This window comes from Rana temporaria, chromosome 10, assembly GCF_905171775.1.
Source record: "Rana temporaria chromosome 10, aRanTem1.1, whole genome shotgun sequence".
NCBI lineage: Eukaryota > Metazoa > Chordata > Amphibia > Anura > Ranidae > Rana > Rana temporaria.
The window spans coordinates 21,037,044-21,060,543 of record NC_053498.1 but is presented as its reverse complement, the minus strand read 5'-3'; the positions used below and the strand labels follow the sequence as shown (position 1 = coordinate 21,060,543).

The 23,500-nt window shown below is 48.3% G+C and overlaps 2 protein-coding genes across 3 annotated transcripts in view; one reads left to right on the top strand and one right to left on the bottom strand.

Annotated features, from left to right (window-relative positions):
* Positions 1-2,983, bottom strand: part of LOC120916404 (transmembrane protease serine 3-like) — a 57,131-nt gene extending 54,148 nt beyond the window's left edge. For both annotated transcript variants that reach the window (XM_040327360.1, XM_040327361.1), the window contains exon 1: positions 2,486-2,983. In XM_040327360.1, coding sequence (XP_040183294.1) covers positions 2,486-2,494 — 9 coding nt within the window. In that variant the 5' untranslated portion in view covers positions 2,495-2,983. The remainder of the gene's footprint in view (positions 1-2,485) is intronic.
* Positions 2,984-9,191: 6,208 nt separating this feature from the next.
* Positions 9,192-23,500, top strand: part of LOC120916403 (zinc finger protein 585A-like) — a 34,129-nt gene continuing 19,820 nt past the window's right edge. The window contains exon 1 of the mRNA XM_040327359.1: positions 9,192-9,323. The gene's annotated coding sequence lies outside the window, so the exon portion shown is untranslated. The remainder of the gene's footprint in view (positions 9,324-23,500) is intronic.

The following is a 23,500-nucleotide window of genomic DNA, read 5'->3' as shown; positions in this document are numbered from 1 at the left end:
CAGCACGAGTGCTGTGGCTGGATCTGTGACAAATGCAGTCACAGATCCAGCCATCCATCCCTGCTCAGCCATCCCTGCCCCATACTAACAATACTCTGCTCCATACTCATACTGTGCAATACTCTGCAATACCCCACAATACTCTGCAATACCCCGCACTACTCTGCAATACCCCACACTACTCTGCAATACCCCACACTACTCTGCAATACCCCACACTACTCTGCAATACCCCACAATACTCTGCAATACCCCACAATACCCCGCATTACCCTGCAATACCTCACAATACTCTGCAATACCCCACACTACTCTGCAATACCCCACACTACTCTGCAATATCCCACACTACTCTGCAATATCCCACACTACTCTGCAATATCCCACACTACTCTGCAATACCCCACAATACTCTGCAATACCCCACAATACCCCGCATTACCCTGCAATACCCCGCATTACCCTGCAATACCCCGCAATACCACACAATACTCTGCAATACCCCGCAATACTCTGCAATACCCCTCAATACTCTGCAATACCCCGCACTACTCTGCAATACCCCGCAATACCTCACAATACTCTGCAATACCCCACAATACTCTGCAATACCCCGCACTACTCTGCAATACCCCACAATACCCTGCAATACCCCTCAATACTCTGCAATACCCCTCAATACTCTGCAATACCCCACAATACTCCCAGCCTGTAAAGAGGACCTGCCATGCCATATTCCTAATACAAGGGATGTTTACATTCCCTGTAATAGGAATAAGGGCCCTTTCACACGGAGCGGATCAGTAATGAACCGCTCCGTGTGTCCGCAAAGCTCAGCGGGGATCCTCCGTAAAATCCCCGCTGAGCTGGCAGCTGACAGGGCGGTCCCCGCACACTGTGCAGGGACCGCCCTGTGTTTCCTCCGCTCTCCCCTATGGGGGATCGGACGAACACGGACCGTATGTCCGTGTTCATCCGATCTGGCAGACGGAAGAAAAATAGGATTTCTTCCGTCTGCAAATGCGGATCTTTGCGGAGGCGGACAAATTACGGGTGTCAGCGGATATTCATCCGCTGATACCCGTAGTCACATAGGGACCCATGTATGTCCCGTTTTCATCCGCAAACGGATGGATGAAAATGCGGACATACGGTCCGTACGTGTGAAAGGGCCCTAAAAGTGATCAAAACGTTATATTTTTTGTGGAAAAACGTGTCAAACTAAAATAAAGTAAAGTGAACAATAAAATATATATATTTTTTAAAGCGCCCCTGTCCTCGTGTGCTCGCATGCAAAAGCGAACGCACACGTAAGTCCCGCCCACATATGAAAACGGTGTTCAAGCCACACATGTGAGATATCGCTGCAAACGTTAGAGCGAGAGCAATAATTTTGGCCCTAGACCTCCTCTGTAACTATAAACATATAACCAGTAAAAATATTTAAAATGTCACCTATGGGGATTTTTAAGTATCGAAGTTTGGCGCCATTCCACGAGCGTGTGCAATTTTGAAGGGTGACATGTTGGGTATCTATTTACTCGGTGTAACTTCATCTTTCACATTATGCAAAAGAATGAAGAAAAAATAATAATTTGCTCAATTTTATAACAGAAACAAAGAAAAATTCATTTTTTTTACAGAATTTTCTGTCTTTTTTCTCTTATAGCGCAAAAAATAAAAAACCCAACGGTGATTAAATACCACCAAAAGAAAGCTCTATTTGTGTGATAAAAAGGACCAAATATTTCATTTGGGTACAGTGTTGTATGACAGAGTAATTGTCATTCAAATTGTGAGAGCGCCGAAAGCTGAACATTGGTCTGGTTATTAAAGCGGGGGTTCACCCTTAGAGGGCACTTTTCCCCCTTAGCTTCCTGCTCGTTATTACTAGGGGAATCGGCTATTTATTTAAAAATAGGTGCAGTACTTACCCGTTTACGAGACGCATCCTCTCCGTCGCTTCCGGGTATGGGCTTCGGGAATGGGCGTTCCTTCTTGATTGACAGGTTTCCGAGAGGCTTCCGACGGTCGCATCCATCGCGTCACGATTTTCCGAAAGAAGCCGAACGTCGGTGCGCAGGCGCAGTATAGAGCCGCACCGACGTTCGGCTTCTTTCGGCTACGAGTGACGCGATGGATGCGACCGTCGGAAGCCTCTCGGAAGACTGTCAATCAAGAAGGAACGCCCGCTCCCGAAGACCCATACCCGGAAGCGACGGAGAAGATGCATCTCGAAAACGGTAAGTACTGCTCATATTTTAATACAAATAGCCGATTCCCCTAGACCGAACGAGCAGGAATCTAGGGGAAGAAAAAAAATTTTTTTAGAAATGGGTGAACTCCCGCTTTAAGTGGGTTTACGTGCCTGGCGGTCAAGTGGTTAACTTGTAGACATAAGAGCCAGGCAACTAGCATTTGCAACAGTAGCCTCTGCGTTTCTCATGACAGGTGTCCTTTTAGGTGACATGTCACAGGGACTTACCTTTGTCATTCTGAGTGGCCATACCACAGCGGCCTGCTAGCTGTTCTAGTGATGTTCGCTGTCAGTCCTCTGTGCCACCAATAGCAGACAATCCTCCGGCTCCCATCAGACGCATAATAATTTACCCGTATCTCTGTATCCGCCAACCAAGGAGATCACAGGTAGAAGACTCCTTTGTTACCCCAAATGACAGCCAGCGAACAGAGGAAAGAGCGTCCCGGTATCCTGGTGACATCCCAGGAGAAGAGGAGCTGTTGGCGGGATCAGGTGTCCACTGCGCAGATACAGTTACTGAAATAGTCATGATATACTGCTGTCTGCGTGACACACTGATACTCCTGGGTGGCCGGACGAGGCGGGTACTGCGAAAGAAGCAGAGGTAGAAATCATCGCTAACGTTGGGTGACATCATTATTATTGATCATCAAGTGGCTAAAGTCTATGGGCCGGATTCAGATACATTGGTGTATCTATCCGCGTGGCGTAACGTATCTCAGATACGGTACGCCGCCTTAAATTAGGGCGCAAGTTCCGTATTCAGAAAGAACTTGCGCCCTTAGTTACGGCGGCGTAGCGTCTGTGGTCCGGTGAAAGCCCGCCTAATTCAAATGTGGATGATGTGGGCGTGTTTTATGTTAAAATTCACTGTGACCCCACGTATTTGACGTATTGCGCCGTTCGTGAAAAAATCCCAGTGCACAATGCTCGAAATTACGCCGCAAATCGTCATTGCTTTAGACGTGAACGTAACTTACGTACAGCCCTATTCGCGAACGACTTACGCAAACGATGTAAACTTTTCAAAACTCGACGCGGGAACGACGTCCATACTTAACATAGGATACCCCTCATATAGCAGGGGTAACTTTACGCCGGAAAACTCCTAACGTAAAAAAATGCGCCGGGCGGACGTACGTTTCTGAATCGGCATATCTACCTAATTAGCATATTCATCGCATAAATATTCGGAAGCGCCACCTAGCGGCCAGCGTAAATATGCAGCCTAAGATACGACTGTGTAAGACACTTACGCCGGTCGGATCTTAGGGAAATTCTGGCGTATCTAGCTTTCTGAATACAGAAAGAAGATACGCCGGCGCTTCGTAGCACTTACGCGGCGTATCAATAGATACGCCGGCGTAAAGGCTATCTGAATCCGGCCCTATGATATCAACAAATGAATTCCTAAAGTGGTATTAAACTCAAAACCAAAAGTGTATTATTTTGCAGTTTAGATGTGGTGGCTGCATTTCTTTTCTTTTCTTAGGCTTTTCCCCCTCTGTTTTGCTACAAGAAAAAAAAAAAAAGGGAAATGTGGGCTTCAGAGGCCTGCAGCGGATCTTCCCATCAGCTGTCGGGTGCTGCCGGCGACATTGCGGCTAAGGGGACCTGGCAGTGTAGCATTTCGGCATCACACCGGGAACCCTACTGCCCATGCGCAAGGCCCGCTCCTCTCTCCTACTGGCCCAGCGGCCGGGGCGAGGAGGAGGGAGCCCCGTGGTGACGTCACGGCCGCGGCCCGGACGTGGGAAAGGATACCTGTCAAAGACAGGTATCCTGTCCCCCCCTCACCCGAAAGGTGCCAATCAGATGAGTGGAAGTTTCAATTTTGGGTGGAACTGCGCTTTAAGGACAGCTGACATACTTCTGTGTAGAGTGGGTTACAAGGCATGGTGGGTATAATACAAGATGAACAGGTGGGCGCCAGACACTTTTTGGATGCAAAGAGATTTATTGTCTCTTAAACAGAACTGTGGGAGAGAGGGTTAGGGTCAGGACACCCTTCAGTGGATGCAAAGACAATTGGCAGACACCGAGACTCCTATAGGTAGACCATTCACCATTGCATTCGTCCCTGAAGAGTTGGTATATCCCAACGAAACGCGTCGGGCATACATAGATGCATGATGTTCATACAGATGATTTTATGTTTTTTATACTGTTTTACTCCTAGATTCTCATCATACTATCAAGCCCCTCCAGTGGTTCATGTTGTGCAGGACTTGTCCTTACTCCACGATATGCCAAGTACCATGGTGTTATTATGCATATGTAATTTGTAGCATGTTTATGCGATTTTGTGGATGCAATTTTTGTCATTCAGTATGCTTTATATTATATCACAAGGCATAATAAAATTCTCTTTGCTAAGACTGCTCTTTGTTATACACCTCTCATTGCAAGTCCTCAACTAACTCCCCCCTTTTGTGTTGGAACCTAATTAAGCAATACTGTATACCTTATATGCTTACTCCGCATGGTGATTGGCCTCATTTAACCGCTTAAGGACCGCCTCCTGCACATATACGTTGGCAAAATGGCACAGCTGGGCACAAGCACGTACAGGTACGTCCTCTTTAAGTGCCCAGCCGTGGGCGCGCGCCTGCGACCCAGTCCGAATCTCCGTGACCGCGGGACCCCGCGGACCCAATCGCCGCTGGAGTCCCACGATCGGTCCCCGGAGCTGAAGTAAGTGCCCAGCCGTGGGCGCGCGCCTGCGACCCGGTCCGAATCTCCGTGACCGTGGGACCCCGCGGACCCAATCGCCGCTGGAGTCCCACGATCGGTCCCCGGACCTGAAGAACACAGCTTCCCCGTTCTTCACTGTGGCGCCGTCATTGATGGTGTGTTCCCTTTTATAGGGGGACACAATCGATGACGTCACACCTACAGCCACACCCCCCTACAGTTAGAAACACAAATGAGGTCACACTTAACCCCTTCAGCGCCCCCTTGTGGTTAACTCCCAAACTGCAATTGTCATTTTCACAGTAAACAATGCATTTTCAATGCATATTTTGCTGTGAAAATGACAATGGTCCCAAATTTTTTTTAAATTGTCCGAAGTGTCCGCCATAATGTCGCAGTCACGAAAAAAAACGCTGATCGCCGCCATTAGTAGTAAAAATTTTTTTTTTTATAAAAATGCAATAAAACTATCTCCTATTTTGTAAACGCTATAAATTTTGCGCAAACCAATCGATAAACGCTTATTGCAATTTTTTTTACAAAAAATAGGTAGAAGAATACGTATCGGCCTAAACTGAGGATTTATGATAGCAAAAAAGTAAAAAATATTGCATTTTTTTCAAAATAAAAACTGCAGAGGTGATCAAATACCACCAAAAGAAAGCTCCATTTGTGGGAAAAAAAGGACGCCAATTTTGTTTGGGAGCCACGTCGCACGACCGCGCAATTGACAGTTAAAGCGACGCAGTGCCAAATCGCAAAAACTGGCCAGGTCCTTTAGCTGCCTAAAGGTCCGGGTCTTAAGTGGTTAAAGTCCCGCTGACCAAACTCTCTTTTTTCTGTTCAAATTTGGGATGGAGGCCATTTACCTATGGTGCCTTGGACCACATCGTTTTTTCTCACTTTGTGTTGGTCTATCACATAAAATCCCAATAAAATCCATTTATGTTTTTCGTTGTAACATGACAAAATGTCAAGGGGTATGAATACTTTTACTTTTTCAAAGCACTGTAAATGCAGCAAAGCGATCTATAATGATCAATCAGATTTCAGTTAACGACTGCAATTTGTTTTGTTTTATTTGCGTTATTACCCATTGCACGTCTTTGTTTCTCTTTTTAATGTGTTGCTAAATGACTCTGCGACAGGTACACTTCACAACGCATTACATGCCTAAAGCAGGAATAACACAACATGTTGACACTCGGAAGAGCGATGTAAGGACAATAATCCCCAGCTGAAGCCAATATATCAGGCATGCCTGCGTTCCTCCAAAAATGTGGCCATACAGGTTTGGGAGCTCGGCGCGTTCTTTGTTTAATAATGAAAAGGCACCACCAGGCGCACAATGGCGATCCATAACGTTCTATAGATCCGCCGGCCACACAGGAGGAGACCCTGCTATCTATTAACAAAGGAGCCGAGTACTCTGACACTGCGTCTCCGATGACATTCACTTATTTATAAACAGCGGCTGGAGCTGACGCGCGGACCGCGATTACCTTTTATTATTACGGTCTTGCTGCATCCGCGCGCTTAAAGAAAACCTGTCCTGAGAGAAATATGCAGCCGCCATAGCTTTCTCCGACTTCCTCGCTTAGTGATTTGGAATATTATAGCAAAAAATATTGATTTTTTTCTAAATTGTCGTGGTATTTTTGTTTATAGCGCAAAAAACAAAAAACGCAGAGGTGATCAAATACCTCCAAAAGAAAGCTCTATTTGTGGGAAAAAAGGACGTCAATTTTGTTTGGGAGCCACGTCGCACGACCGCGCAATTGTCAGTTAAAGCGACGCAGTGGCGAATCGCAAAAAGTGCTCTGGTCTTTGGCCAAGGAAATGGTCCGGGGCTGAAGTGGTTAAAGAGGCGACGTACAGCTACGATGGCTCGCCCAGGGGAGCCATTCTGCCGCAGTATAACTGCGGCGGCTGGTGGGGAAGGGGGGTTAATGTTGCTTTAGGCCTTTTGGCAGCCCCCCTGACCAGTTTTCTTCTCGTCTTTTCAGCAATTTTGGAGGGATGTCCAGTTTTTGGTAATACAAAAACATACTTGGGGGGCACACCCTAAAAATGCTATACATCTAAGATGGTGCTGCTATAAGACCAAAAACAGTACAAAACAGATTATAGCGCACACATGCAAAAATTAAATTTTTGGAAGCACTCTGCGGACCATGGCTTTTGCTGTAGGATGCGACTAAGAAAATGTCAGGAAAGACCTACTAGAACAGCTGAACTTTATATCGGTTTAATCAGAGGCACTTTATATGATGGCTGGTGTGTACTCACTCCTATTTAGTCCCCTTTCACACTAATACGACTTGTACCGCGATTTTGGATGGCATGAAGTCATTCTCCATGATTTTCAATGACTACCATTCATATTGGCACGACTTTAAGTCGTGCCGACTTCAAAGTAGTTCCTGCACTACTTTTTCCATATTAACAGATCCGACTTTGGCATGCGACTTGTACACGACTTGTGCATGAAGGGGAACTCCACGCCAATTTAAAAAAAAAAAAAGCATACCGGGCCCATAGGTCTGGTATGGATTTTAAGGGGAATCCCCACGCCGAAAAAACGGTGTGGGGTCCCCCCCAAGATCCATACCAGACCCTTATCCGAGCACCAACCCGGCCGGTCAGGAAAGGGGGTGGGGACGAGTGAGCCCCCCCCCCCTCCTGAGCCGTACCAGGCCGCATGCCCTCAACATGGGCATGCGGCCCAAAGCACCATGCCCCCATGTTGATGAGGACAAGGGCCCCTTCCTGACAACCCTGGCTGTTGGTTGTCGGGGTCTGTGGGCGGGGGGCTTATCGGAATCTGGGAGCCCCCTTCACCTGGGGGGGAAAGTGTCAAGAAAAAAAAAACACACGACAAAAACACGACTTCGGGGGTCTTCTTCCAACTCTCCGCTTTCTTCTCCCGCTCTCCGGTGCTTTCTGCCGGGCTTCGCTATCTGTACTATATACACACACTATATACTGTACTATACACACACACACTATATACTGTACTATACACACACACACTCTATACTGTACTATACACACACACACTCTATACTGTACTATACACACACAGACACACACTCTATACTGTACTATACACACACACTATATACTGTACTATACACACACACACACACACACTCTATACTGTACTACACACACACACACACACACACACACACACTCTATACTGTACTATACACACACACTATATACTGTACTATACACACACACACACACACACACACTATATACTGTACTATACACACACACTCTATACTGTACTATATACACACACACTATATACTGTACTATACACTCTACTATATACACTATACTGTACTATATACACACACATACTATATACTGTACTATATACACACACACACTCTATACTGTACTATATACACACACAATATATACTGTACTATATACACACACTCTATACTGTACTATATTGTACTATATACACACACTATATACTGTACTATATACACGCACACACACTATATACTGTACTATATACACACACACACACACACTATATACTGTACTATATACACACACTCTATACTGTACTATATACACCCTATACTGTACTATACACACACACACACTATATACTGTACTATATACACACACACACTCTATACTGTACTATATACACACACACACACACTATATACTGTACTATATACACACACACTATATACTGTACTATATACACTATACTGTTATACTGTACTATATACACTCTATATTGTATTATATAGACACACTATACTATATACTCTATACTATACACACACTATACTATATATACTCTATACTGTACTATATACACACACACTATATACTGTACTATACACTCTATACACTATACTGTACTATAGACACACACTATATACACTATACTGTACTATAGACACACACTATATACACTATACTGTACTATAGACACACACTATATACACTATACTGTACTATATACACACACTCTATTATACTGTGTACTATACACACTCTATATTTTACTATATATACACTACATACTGTACTATATACACACACACACTATATATTGTACTATATACACTCTATACTGTACTATATACACACAGTCTATATACTGTACTGTATACACTTTATACTGTACTATATATACACTCTATACTGACACTGTACTATAATACACTCTCCTCTCCCAGGATCGCGATCTCAGGCAGTGTGGTCCGCCCGGGATGCCGTACTCAGTGTAGGGCAGTTCCGTCTCCCCCCCCGCCTCCCCGAGCAGCGGCGCTGTGGCCCCTCCCCCGTGTCTTCTGCCCCCACCGATGTCCGGTCAGCCCGCAGCCAGGTGAGTCCCCGCCGGGGCCCGATTAACCCCCTGCGTGCCGGACAGAGCACCTAGGCCGCTCTCCGGCAGGGGAAGGGTTAAGAGGCCGGACGCCAAGTGACGTCATGGTGCCCAGTGTTCTGCTGATTATTGCCCTGAGCCTGCACCCCCTATACTACCCCTAGCTGCACCCCGACATGCATGTACCCCTGTAACTGCACCCCAACACCCTATACACAGGCTTGTGTTCTTCCACACCACTCCCTGCCTGCACCCCTATCACCCAATACATGCACCCCAACACCCTGCCTGCACCCCTATCATCTAATACATGCACCCCAACACCCTGCCTGCACCCCTATTATCCCATACATGCACCCCAACACCCTGCCTGCACCCCTATCACCCCATACATGCACCCCAACACCCTGCCTGCACCCCTATTACCCCATACATGCACCCCAACACCCTGCCTGCACCCCTATCATCTAATACATGCACCCCAACACCCTGCCTGCACCCCTATCACCCCATACATGCACCCCAACACCCTGCCTGCACCCCTATCAACCCATACATGCACCCCAACACCCTGCCTGCACCCCTATCACCCCATACATGCACCCCAACACCCTGCCTGCACCCCTATCAACCCATAGATGCACCCCAACACCCTGCCTGCACCCCTATCACCCCATAGATGCACCCCAACACCCTGCCTGCACCCCTATCATCTAATACATGCACCCCAACACACTGTCTGCACCCCTATCACCCCATACATGCACCCCAACACCCTGCCTGCACCCCTATCAACCCATAGATGCACCCCAACACCCTGCCTGCACCCCTATCACCCCATACATGCACCCCAACACCCTGCCTGCACCCCTATCACCCAATACATGCATCCCAACACCCTGCCTGCACCCCTATCACCCCATACATGCACCCCAACACCCTGCCTGCACCCCTATCAACCCATACATGCACCCCAACACCCTGCCTGCACCCCTATCACCCCATACATGCACCCCAACACCCTGCCTGCACCCCTATCACCCAATACATGCACCCCAACACCCTGCCTGCACCCCTATCATCCAATACATGCACCCCAACACCCTGCCTTCACCCCTATACATGCACCCCAACACCCTGCCTGCACCCCTATCATCCAATACATGCACCCCAACACCCTGCCTGCACCCCTATCACCCCATACATGCACCCCAACACCCTGCCTGCACCCCTATCATCCAATACATGCACCCCAACACCCTGCCTGCACCCCTATCACCCAATACATGCACCCCAACACCCTGCCTGCACCCCTATCATCTAATACATGCACCCCAACACCCTGCCTGCACCCCTATCACCCCATACATGCACCCCAACACCCTGCCTGCACCCCTATCAACCCATACATGCACCCCAACACCCTGCCTGCACCCCTATCACCCCATACATGCACCCCAACACCCTGCCTGCACCCCTATCACCCCATACATGCACCCCAACACCCTGCCTGCACCCCTATCACCCCATAGATGCACCCCAACACCCTGCCTGCACCCCTATCATCTAATACATGCACCCCAACACACTGTCTGCACCCCTATCACCCCATACATGCACCCCAACACCCTGCCTGCACCCCTATCAACCCATAGATGCACCCCAACACCCTGCCTGCACCCCTATCACCCCATACATGCACCCCAACACCCTGCCTGCACCCCTATCACCCAATACATGCATCCCAACACCCTGCCTGCACCCCTATCACCCCATACATGCACCCCAACACCCTGCCTGCACCCCTATCAACCCATACATGCACCCCAACACCCTGCCTGCACCCCTATCACCCCATACATGCACCCCAACACCCTGCCTGCACCCCTATCACCCAATACATGCACCCCAACACCCTGCCTGCACCCCTATCATCCAATACATGCACCCCAACACCCTGCCTTCACCCCTATACATGCACCCCAACACCCTGCCTGCACCCCTATCATCCAATACATGCACCCCAACACCCTGCCTGCACCCCTATCACCCCATACATGCACCCCAACACCCTGCCTGCACCCCTATCATCCAATACATGCACCCCAACACCCTGCCTGCACCCCTATCACCCCATACATGCACCCCAACACCCTGCCTGCACCCCTATCATCCAATACATGCACCCCAACACCCTGCCTGCACCCCTATCACCCCATACATGCACCCCAATACCCTGCCTTCACCCCTATCACCCCATAGATGCACTCCAACACCCTGCCTGCACCCCCTATCACCCCATACATGCACCCCAACACCCTGCCTGCACCCCTATCACCCCTATACATGCACCCCAACACCCTGCCTGCACCCCTATCATCCAATACATGCACCCCAACACCCTGCCTGCACCCCTATCACCCCATACATGCACCCCAACACCCTGCCTGCACCCCTATCATCCAATACATGCACCCCAACACCCTGCCTGCACCCCTATCACCCCATACATGCACCCCAATACCCTGCCTTCACCCCTATCACCCCATAGATGCACTCCAACACCCTGCCTGCACCCCTATCACCCCATACATGCACCCCTATCACCCCATACATGCACCCCAACACCCTGCCTGCACCCCTATCACCCCATACATGCACCCCAACACCCTGCCTGCACCCCTATCACCCCATACATGCACCCCAACACCCTGCCTGCACCCCTATCACCCCATAGATGCATCCCAACACCCTGCCTGCACCCCTATCACCCCTATAAATGCACCCCAACACCCTGCCTGCACCCCTATCACCCAATACATGTACCCCAACACCCTGCCTGCACCCCTATCACCCCATACATGCACCCCAACACCCTGCCTGCACCCCTATCAACCCATACATGCACCCCAACACCCTGCCTGCACCCCTATCACCCCATACATGCTCCCCAACACCCTGCTTGCACCCCAACTTTCTCCGTCATCCTGCCTGCACCTCAAACCCCTCGATTGTCCTGCCTTCCCCCCAAATCCCTTCGTCACCCCGCCTGGGACCCAACCACCTCCATCATCTTGCCTTCATGCTGACCACCTCCGTCAGCCAGCCTGCACCCCCTCCGTCATCCTGCCTACACCCGACCCATCCGTCATTTTGCCTCGAACCCAACCACTTCCATCATCCTGCCTGCACCCTGACTCCCTCCATCATCTTGCCTGCACCCCATCCCCCTTCATCATCCTGCCTGGAACCCAACCACCTCCCTCGTCCTGCCTGCACTTCGACCCCCTCCATCATCCTGCCTGCACTCCGACCCCCTCCCTCATCCTGCCTGCACTCCGACCCCCTCCATCATCCTGCCTGCACTCCGACCCCCTCCATCATCCTGCCTGCACTCCGACCCCCTCCATCATCCTGCCTGCACTCCGACCCCCTCCATCATCCTGCCTGCACTCCGACCCTCTCTGTTATCCTACCCGCCTACACTTATACCTCCTCTGTGATTTTGCCTACCCATAACACTTCCTTCATCCCCTCTGCCAACACCATACCACCTACAGCATCCTGATTGCCCCCCTTTCCACTTCCACCATCCTGCCTGTCTGCCCATATAACACTTCTGTCACCCTGCTAATGGACTCTGCATTCTGTTCCCCTCCCATCCCTGTCAGCCCCTCACACCTTACCTGCATTCCAGTCACCTTTTATCACCCCTGACCCCCCCCCCCCCTTCACCCTCTGCAGGCCCAAGGAGTGTTTGTGTATATTCAGGTTCATCTCATACAATTTGAATATCATCAAAAAGTACATTTATTTCAGTATTTCAATTCAAGAAGTGAAACTCATATATATATATATATATATATATATATATATATATATATATATATATATATATATATATATATATATTATATAGACGTGTTACACAGGGTGATGTATTTCAAGCTTTTCTTTCCTTTGATGATTATGGATTCCAGCTAGTGATAACCCAGAATTCAGTATCTCAGAAAATTGGAAGATTACATAAGACCAATAAAAAAGGATTTTTAATACAGAAATGTTGGCTTACTGAAAAGTATGTCCATGTACAGTATAGTATGCACTCAGTACTTGGTCGGGCTCCTTTTGCATGAATTACGGCATCAATGTGGTGTGGCATGGAGGGGATCAGCCTGTGGCACTGCTGAGGTGTTATGGAAGCCCAGGTTGCTTTAATTGCGGCCTTCAGGTCGTCTGCATCGTTGGGTCTGGTGTTTCTCATCTTCCTCATGACAATACCCCACAGACTCTCTATGGGATTTAGGTTAGGTGAGCTTGCTGGCCGATCAAGCACAGTGATACCATGATCAATAAACCAGGTATTGGTACTTTTGGCAGTGTGGGCGGCAGTGGCGGTTCGTCCATAGAGGGCGCTGGAGCGCCGCCCCCTCTGGCTCTCGCCCGCCACTGAGTCTAATAACATACATTCATGCATTGCATGAATGTATGTTATTGTTGCCAGCTGCCGCTGGTCTATTCAGAGATGGCCGGAGCTTGAGCGCCGGCCACCTGAATAACGGCAGCTGGTTGGCTGTGCGGAAGTGCCTATCAGAGCCAGCGGCCCTGATAGGCTTTCCGAGTACAGCCCTCGACTCCCGGATGTCTTATCCTCGGAATGTGCAGGGGGTACGTTCCTTGGATAAGACTGACGGCCGTCTCAGCCAATTGGGTTCCCCGATTCTGGTTATCGGTAACCGGATTGGCTGAAGCGTCACCAAGGTGGGAGAAGACACAGTGGTGACAATTGGCACAGTGGTGACAATTGGCACAGTGGCGACAATTGAGGGGCACAGTGCCTGCGTTTGATGGCATGGCACAGTGACTGCGTTTGATGGCATGGCACAGTGACTGCGTTTGATGGCATGGCACAGTGGTGCGAATTTATGGCATAGTGACTGCATTTGATGGCATGGCACAGTGGTGATAATTGATGGCGCAGTGGCTGCGTTTGATGGCATGGCACAGTGGTGACAATTGATGGTACAGTGGCTGCATTTGATGGGCACAGTGAGGCTGCAATTTTTTTTTTTTTCGTTTGCGCCCCCCCCCAAAAAATTTTGAGCACCAGCTGCCACCGGTGGGCGGTGCCAAGTCCTGCTGGAAAAATAAATCAGCATCTCCATAAAGCTGGTAGCAGAGAGAAGCATGAAGTGCTTTAGAGTTTAGAATTTCCTGGTAAGACGGCTGCGCTATTGAGGACCAATACCAGCAGATGACATGGCTTCCCGAATCATCACTGACTGTAGAAGAGTTTTCATTTGGAAATCGAGGTCCCAGAGTCTGGAGGAGGAGTGGAGAGGCACAGAATCCAAGTTGCGTGAGGTCCAGTGTGAAGTTTCTATATGGGTATAGAAAAGAAAATTAAAAATAACAAACATGTTTTGTGCAGTTCGTTTTGCACAGAGTGTCCCTGAACCTGGTCTTCTGGGGTCCTTCGGCGGCTGTCTCGGCTCCCCCCGCAAGAGCTTTCCAATTTCATGCAAGCGATCTCCCGAAAAAAGAAAAAAGCTCTTGCCATAGCGGCCGACTGTATCACTTGGCCCCGGCGCGCCACATCATTGAATGTGATTGACAGCAGCGCCAGCCAATGGCTGCGCTGCTTTCAATCCATCCAGTGTAGCCAATCAACAGCCAGGCTGAGAACCGAGGAGGATGACGGGGGGCGAGCGCGGGACTTTTGAGGGCTTAGGTAAGTAAAACGGGGGCTGGTCAGTTTTGTCCGATGTTTTTTCACCTTAATGCATAGGATGCATTAAGGCAGGCCTCGACAAAATCCGGGCGCCCGGGCGCAATTGCGACAAGAAATTGTGACCTGGCGCCCGGGGAAGCTTAGGCCTGCAGAAGACCGCAAAGCCGCGGCCTCAATTACCGGCCGGCGCGGGCCCGCCGCGATTGCCGGTAATTAAGGCCGTGGCTTTGCGGCCTTTACAGAAGGAAGCTTAGGCCTGCAGAAGGCCGCAAAGCCGCGGCCTCAATTACCGGCCGCACACGTTTTTTCGGCAATGCGCAGTGCGAATGCATCGCACATATGTGAACCAGCCTCATTGAAATCAATGTATTTTACAATTTTATGCAAATTGGTTTAAGCCGCAACAAATTTGCATAGGTGTGAACCCGGCCTAATGGTCTAGAAAAAACAACGTTTTTTTCAACCCGATTATTGTTAAGCCGGCCTTGCCTACACATGATTGTGAATTTTTTTTTAGAGCATGTTCTAAAGTTTTAATGCCCATTTTTAACATCGTGGAAAATGCTCTGGAGCCTACACACGATCGTTTTTTAATGACATTAAAAATTAATTTTTCACATTGCGAAAGACGGTCGTGTGTACGCGGCATTACAGACCACTTTAACCTACAGGTAAGCCTAGATTACGGCTTACCTGTAGGTTTTGGAAATATCTCCTAAACCTACACGGTTTAGGAGATATTTACAAATCCCCCGAACGGCGGTGTATTAGGCGCATGCGCCGGTGTATTAGGCGCATGCGCACTCTAGAAAGGGTACGCTGTGCCATTTCTAGAGGGGTTAATGCTGTGACTGGCGGCTCCCAAGCACATGCGCAGAAGTGACGTCACGCGACTCAGGCCAGTCACAGAGCCAGAGTTCTTGGCCCCCGGAAGGAAGAGGGGTGAAGATGGACGCTTCCAGCCAGCGAGGAAATCGGTGACATCGCAGGCTTCGGTTTCAGGTAAGTGACATATAATGGGTGCGTAGTAGCCCATTATGCTTTACCTTTGCAGGAAAACAAACAGGAAGTAAAACCCATCACTTCCTCTTTAAAGTCGGGGCTCTGACTAGGCCATGTAAGGACATTCACCTTTTTCTCCTTCAACCTCTGTGTGGTCATGTTTGCTGTGCGCTTTGGGTCATTCTCATGTTGGAAGGTAAACCTTCTTCTCGAGTGACAACTTTCTGGCAGGTTTTCCTCAAGAATTTGAAGGTATTTTACCTCATCCAATTTTTCCTTCCACCCTGACAAGTGCTCCAGTCCCTGCTGTGGAGACGCACCCCCATAGCAGGATATTACCACCTTCATGCTTTACTGTAGGAACGGTGGTCTTTGGATTTCCGCCAGACATATCGATTAGTGTTGAAGTCAAATAATTTCATTTTAGTCTCATCTGACCATAACGCCTCAGAGTCTTCAAGGTGCGTTTTGGCAAAGCTCAGTGGTGACTGTATGTTGTCTTTTTTAAGCACTTGAGGCCCACGCTATAGCCGAATGACGGCTTCGGCGCGGACCTGAAAAACCAACAGGACGTCAATTGACGTCCGCCCCTTTCCGGAAACTCTGTGCTGGCCGTGTCCCTTGGACACACCCAATCGCAGATCGCCGTGAACGGCCAATCGGAGTGGCCGTTTGGTAGGCGTTCTGTGCGGCCAATGAGAGATGATCTCATATGTAAACATATGAGATCATTTCTCATTGCCGGTGACTTGTCCTCAATGTTCCCCTATGGGGGAAGTTCCTTCACTGACTGCGCAGGCGCAAACTTCCCGACGGAAATCTCCGAACCTCGCCCGGCATCCAGGCTTATTCTTTAACATCCCCGTGGATTGGAGGATGTTAAAAAAAGAGCCAGGAGGCCGAGCGAGTGCGCTCGGACGTGAGGCCAACTGGCCACTTTCCTCTAAATCCACGTCGCCCTGGATGCCGGCCGCCGTTCGGGGATTTCCGTCAGCAAGTTTGCACCTGCGCAGTGCTTGAAGGAACTTTCCCGATAGCTGGAACCATCTCAGCGCATCAGTTCGCGCATGCGCTGGAACTTCCATGATACCTGGAACCAGCACGGCAGATCACCGGCTCTCACAGAGACAGCGTCCTGTCAGGGAGAGAGGAGACCGATCTGTGTCTCTTGTACATAGGGACACAGATCGGTCACCCCCCCCACAGTTAGAACACTATGCAGGGTACACATTTAACCCCTTTCTCACCCCCTAGTGTTAACCCCTTCAATGCCAGTCACATTTATACTGTAATTAGTGCATATTTATAGCATTGATCGCAGTATAAATGTGAATGGTGCCAAAAATGTGTCAAAAGTGTCCGATGTGTTCACCATAATGTCGCAGTCCCAATAAAAATCGCAGATCGCCGCCATTACTAGTAAAAAAAATAAAAAATAATAATTCTGTCCCCTATTTTGTAGGCACTATGGGCCAGATTCACAGAAGAGATACAACGGCGTTTCTCTGAAACGCCGTCGTATCTCTCAGAGTATCTATGCGACTGATTCATAGAATCAGTTCCGCATAGATAGCCCTAAGATCCGACAGGTGTAATTGTCTTACACCGTCGGATCTTAGGATGCAGTACCTCGGCCGCCGCTGGGTGGAGTTTGCGTCGTATTCCAGCGTTGGGTATGCAAATGAGGTTTTACGGCGATCCACAACAGTTTTTCCGCATTCGTTACGTCGTTGCTAGTCTAGTTTCCCCGTTGCAAAGTTTGTCGTCGTTTTACCTGCCCTAACTTTACACAGCCCATGTTAAAGTATGGCCGTCGTTCCCGCGTCGAATTTCAATTTTTTTTTCTTGCGTTAGACGTCCGGGAATACGAAAGTACGCTACGCACGTCACCGTTTGAAAAAATGACGTCACTTCGCGCAAAGCACGGCGGGGAAATTCAAAACGGAGCATGTGCAGTAGGTCCGGCGCGGGCGCGCACCTAATTTTAATGCCACACGCCCCTTTGAATTACGCGGGCTTACGCCGGAGGCCGCCGGCGTAAGTTTTCACGCAAGTGCTTGGTGAATCAGGCACTTGCGATGAAAACTTGCGGCGGTGTAACGTATATATATATTTTTTTTTTACCAAAAATATGTAGAAGAATACGTATCGGCCTAGACTGAAAAAAATATGTTTTAAAGAAAAAAAAAAATTGAATATTTATTATAACAACAGGTAAAAAATATTATATATTTTTTTCAAAATTGTCGTTCTTTTTTTGTTTATAGCGCAAAAAATAAAAACCGCAGAGGTGATCAAATACCACCAAAAGAAAGCTCTATTTGTGGGGAAAAAAGGACGTCAATTTTGTTTGGGAGCCACGTCGCATGACCGCGCAATTGTCAGTTAACCACTTCCAGACCGCCGCATGTAGATATACGTCAGCAGAGTGGCACGTACAGGCACATTGGCGTACCTGTACGTCCCTGCCTAGACGTGGGTCGGGGGTCCGATCGGGACCCCCCCCGCGCTACATGCGGCGGTCGGATTCCCGCGGGGAGCGATCCGGGACGACGGCGCGGCTATTCGTTTATAGCCGCTCCGTCGCGATCGCTCCCCGGAGCTGAAGAACGGGGAGAGCCGTATGTAAACACGGTTTCCCCGTGCTTCACTGTGGCGGCTGCATCGATCGAGTGATCCCTTTTATAGGGAGACTCGATCGATGACGTCAGTCCTACAGCCACACCCCCCTACAGTTGTAAACACACACTAAGTGAACACTAACTCCTACAGCGCCCCCTGTGGTTAACTCCCAAACTGCAACTGTCATTTTCACAATAAACAATGCAATTTAAATGCATTTTTTGCTGTGAAAATGACAATGGTCCCAAAAATATGTCAAAATTGTCCGAAGTGTCCGCCATAATGTCGCAGTCACAAAAAAAAATCGCTGATCGCCGCCATTAGTAGTAAAAAAATAAAAGATTAATAAAAATGCAATAAAAATATCCCCTATTGTGTAAACGCTATAAATTTTTGCACGACCGCGCAATTGTCTGTTAAAGCGACGCAGTGCCGAATTGTAAAAACCCCTTGGGTCATTTAGCAGCATATTGGTCCGGTCCTTAAGTGGTTAAAGTGACGCAGTGCCGGAAGCTGAAATTTCACCTGGGCAGGAGGGGGGTATATGTGCCCAGTAAGCAAGTGGTTAATGGGGAGTGGCTTTTTTCTTGCACCCCTCCCATACAAGCCACATTTGTGGAGAATTTGTGATATTGTTGTCACATGCACACAATGACCACACTTTGCCATAAATTCCCGTAACTGCTTCAGAGTTGCTGTAGGCCTCTTGGTAGTCTCTCTGAGCAGTTTCTTCCTGACTCTTTCATCCAGTTTGGAGTGACGTCCTGATCCAAGGAGGGTCTGTGTTGTACCAAATACCTTCCATTTCTGGTTGTAAAGGTACAATAAAAAATTCCCTAAATAGCTTCCTTTACCTTTTTTCCTTTTTTTTTTAAAACACCCCGTCCCGACGAGCTTGCGCGCAGAAGCAAACGCATACTTGAGCAGCACCCGCATATGAAAACGGTGTTTCAACCACACATGTGAGGTATCACCACGATCGTTTGAGCAAGAGCAATAATTCTAGCCCTAGACCTCCTCTGTAACTCAAAACATGCAGCCTGTAGAATTGTTTTAAACATCGCCTATGGAGATTTTTAAGGGTAAAAGTTTGTCGCCATTCCACGAGCGGGCGCAATTTTGAAGCGTCACATGTTGGGTATCAATTTACTCGGCGTAACATTCTCTTTCGCAATATAAAAAAATTGGGCTAACTTTACTGTTGTCTTATTTTTGAATTCAAAAACGTTTTTTTTTTATGTAAAGAGGCATTCTTATAATGACCACCATTTGTAAGAGTGACATTCTTCAAACTGGCCGCCAATGTAAGGAGTATTCTTCCAACTGGCCGCCAATGTAGGGAGCATTCTTTAAACTGGCCGCCAATGTAAGGAGCATTCTTCAAACTGGCCGCCAATGTAGGGAGCATTCTTCCAACTGGCCGCCAATGTAGGGAGCATTCTTCCAACTGGCCGCCAATGTAAGGAGTATTCTTCCAACTGGCCGCCAATGTAAGGAGCATTCTTCCAACTGGCTGCCAATGTAAGGAGTATTCTTCCAACTGGCCGCCAATGTAGGGAGCATTCTTCCAACTGGCCGCCAATGTAAGGAGCATTCTTCCAACTGGCTGCCAATGTAAGGAGTATTCTTCCAACTGGCCGCCAATGTAGGGAGCATTCTTCCAACTGGCCGCCAATGTAGGGAGCATTCTTTAAACTGGCCGCCAATGTAGGGAGCATTCTTCCAACTGGCCGCCAATGTAAGGAGCATTTTTCCAACTGGCCGCCAATGTAAGAAGCATTCTTCCGACTGGCCGCCAATGTAAGGAACATTCTTCCAACTGGCCGCCAATGTAAGGAGCATTCTTCCGACTGGCCGCCAATGTAAAGGAACATTCTTCCAACTGGCCGCCAGTGTAAGGAACATTCTTCCGACTGGCCGCCAATGTAAGGAACATTCTTCCGACTGGCCGCCAATGTAAGGAGCATTCTTCCAACTGGCCGCCAATGTAAGGAGCATTCTTCCAACTGGCTGCCAATGTAAGGAGTATTCTTCCAACTGGCCGCCAATGTAGGGAGCATTCTTCCAACTGGCCGCCAATGTAGGGAGCATTCTTTAAACTGGCCGCCAATGTAGGGAGCATTCTTCCAACTGGCCGCCAATGTAAGGAGCATTTTTCCAACTGGCCGCCAATGTAAGAAGCATTCTTCCGACTGGCCGCCAATGTAAGGAACATTCTTCCAACTGGCCGCCAATGTAAGGAGCATTCTTCCAACTGGCCGCCAATGTAAGGAACATTCTTCCAACTGGCCGCCAGTGTAAGGAACATTCTTCCGACTGGCCGCCAATGTAAGAAGCATTCTTCCGACTGGCCGCCAATGTAAGGAACATTCTTCCAACTGGCCGCCAATGTAAGGAACATTCTTCCAACTGGCCGCCAATGTAAGGAACATTCTTCCGACTGGCCGCCAATGTAAGAAGCATTCTTCCGACTGGCCGCCAATGTAAGGAACATTCTTCCAACTGGCCGCCAATGTAAGGAACATTCTTCCAACTGGCCGCCAATGTAAAGGGACATTCTTCCAACTGGCCGCCAATGTAAAGGGACATTCTTCCAACTGGCTGCCAATGTAAGGCGCATTCTTCCAACTGGCTGCCAATGTAAGGCGCATTCTTCCAACTGGCTGCCAATGTAAGGAGCATTCTTGTCACTGACCACAAATCTAAAGAACATTCTTCCCATTGAAATTTTAGGATCTTCCCTAGTTCCATTGGGGAAAATGTTGACAAAGGCTTCTCCAGACCCTTCCAACTTTGCTTTTTTTTTTTACTTTATTCAAATGTCACAAATTAGGCCTAAAAAAGACACAAGTCCATCTAGTTTAACAAATAGCATTTTTTTTAAAACAAAGACACATCTATAGATGTTGCAGTGCCATGCGTTGCGCTGGGTATACGGTATATGCAGACATGCTGTGCCCCTCAATGCAGTGTTATGCTGTGAACAGAACTCCTAGGAAGCAATTGTTTTCTATATGCCCTTGTGTTGATTTAATTTATGCAGCTCAATATACATGGTGTGAATGAGTCCCCAGGAGCAGTATTTTTAACATATTTTTGCTTTTTTTTTGTGTTTATTTTTGTGTTTTTAGAGACAGTCGCTTTAAGCATTTGTGGAGCGACGCTTTTCATGTTCCTATTTTTACCACGATCTACACAAAACACGCATTGTTCTTCCACAACACATTTTCAGGCAGATTTTCTCCATAGCAGCCCCAGTATCTACTTTGCAAACTTCCTGCTTTTGCTTTTTTTTATTTGTTTTGCTAGCATTAAAACCATTGTTTTCTTACGCTCACGTGACTCGCGTTGCTGCGGCAACCCTAGCCGGGCCCGGGCTTTGGGAGAGAATCCATTTTGACCTGTAGGACCCCTTAATATTTCAGCCCGGCCTCAGAAAAAGGGCGAAAATAAATAAATAATGTTTTTCCATTAAACAGAGACAGGAAGAGCTCCAGCCTGGGGGTCTGGATCTGCCATTGATTAAAGTGGGCTGCCGGAGGAAATTTGGGAGCCAAGCGGTTAAAGGCTGTGGGATGTGCAATGTGTTATGGCGTGGAAGTGTTATTTTTATATTGAGGCCGTAAATATCCCTCTCCGAGCCTCAGACGCGGGACAAACTGCCGCCGCTCATTTATTTTTGCAGCCCTAATACCATTTGATTTAGGTTTATGTTTTATTTAGATGTTTTTTTTTTTTTTTTACATACCAATGTGCGCCCAGTGTAGCGGCTGTTTGTCTTTTAAGCCATAATAATGCAGCACAAAGGAATTTTTTTTTTTTTTTTTTTTACACATAAATGCAGAGCAAGCTAAAAAATTCAAGAGATGGCTTTGCAAAAAAAATAAAAATAACAAATGCTTATTATTTACCCAGAAAAAGTGAGGGCAGAAAAAAAGAACCAAGGGCCAGATTCACAAATAATTACGGCGGCGTAACGTATCCCCTTTACGTTACGCCGCCGCAAGTTTTCGGCGTAAGTGCTTGATTCACAAAGCACTTGCCTGTAAACTTGCGGCGGCGTAGCGTAAAGCCGTCCGGCGCAAGCCCGCCTAATTGAAATGGGGCGTGTACAATTTAAATTAGACGTGTTCCCGCGCCGAACGTTCTGCGCATGCTCCGTTATGAAATTTCCCGCCGTGCTTTGCGGGAAATCACGGCGCCCTGACGTGTTTTTTGAACGGCGACGTGCGTAACGTACTTTCGTATTCCCGGACGTCTTACGCAAAAAAAAAAATTAGAAATTCGACGTGGGAACGACGGTCATACTTTAACATGGCTGGTCTAAATCTAAGCCATGAAATAGCAGGCTTAGGATTGCGACGGCAAAAACCGACTAGCGACGACGTAAGAGAATGCGTCGAACGTGCGTACCTTCGTGGATCGCCGTAAACAGCTAATTTGCATACCCGACGCTGGAAAACGACGCAAACTCCACCCAGCGGCCGCCAGAGAATTACACCTACGATCCGAAGGCGTACGAAGCCGTACGCCCGTCGGATCTATGCCAAAAGCCGTCGTATCTTGGTTTGAAGATTCCAAATCAAGATACGACGCAGCAAATTTGAAAATACGCCGGCGTATCAGTAGAAGATCCGAAGATCCGTGACCGCGCCCGAGGGACCCGCGGACCCGATCGCCGCGGGTGTCCCGCGATCGGTCACCGGAGCTGAAGAACGGGGAGAGGTGAGTGTAAACACAGCTTCCCCGTTCTTCATTGTGGCAGTGTCAGTGATCGTCTGTTCCCTGATATAGGGAAAGGGACTAAGGACACAGATTCCCA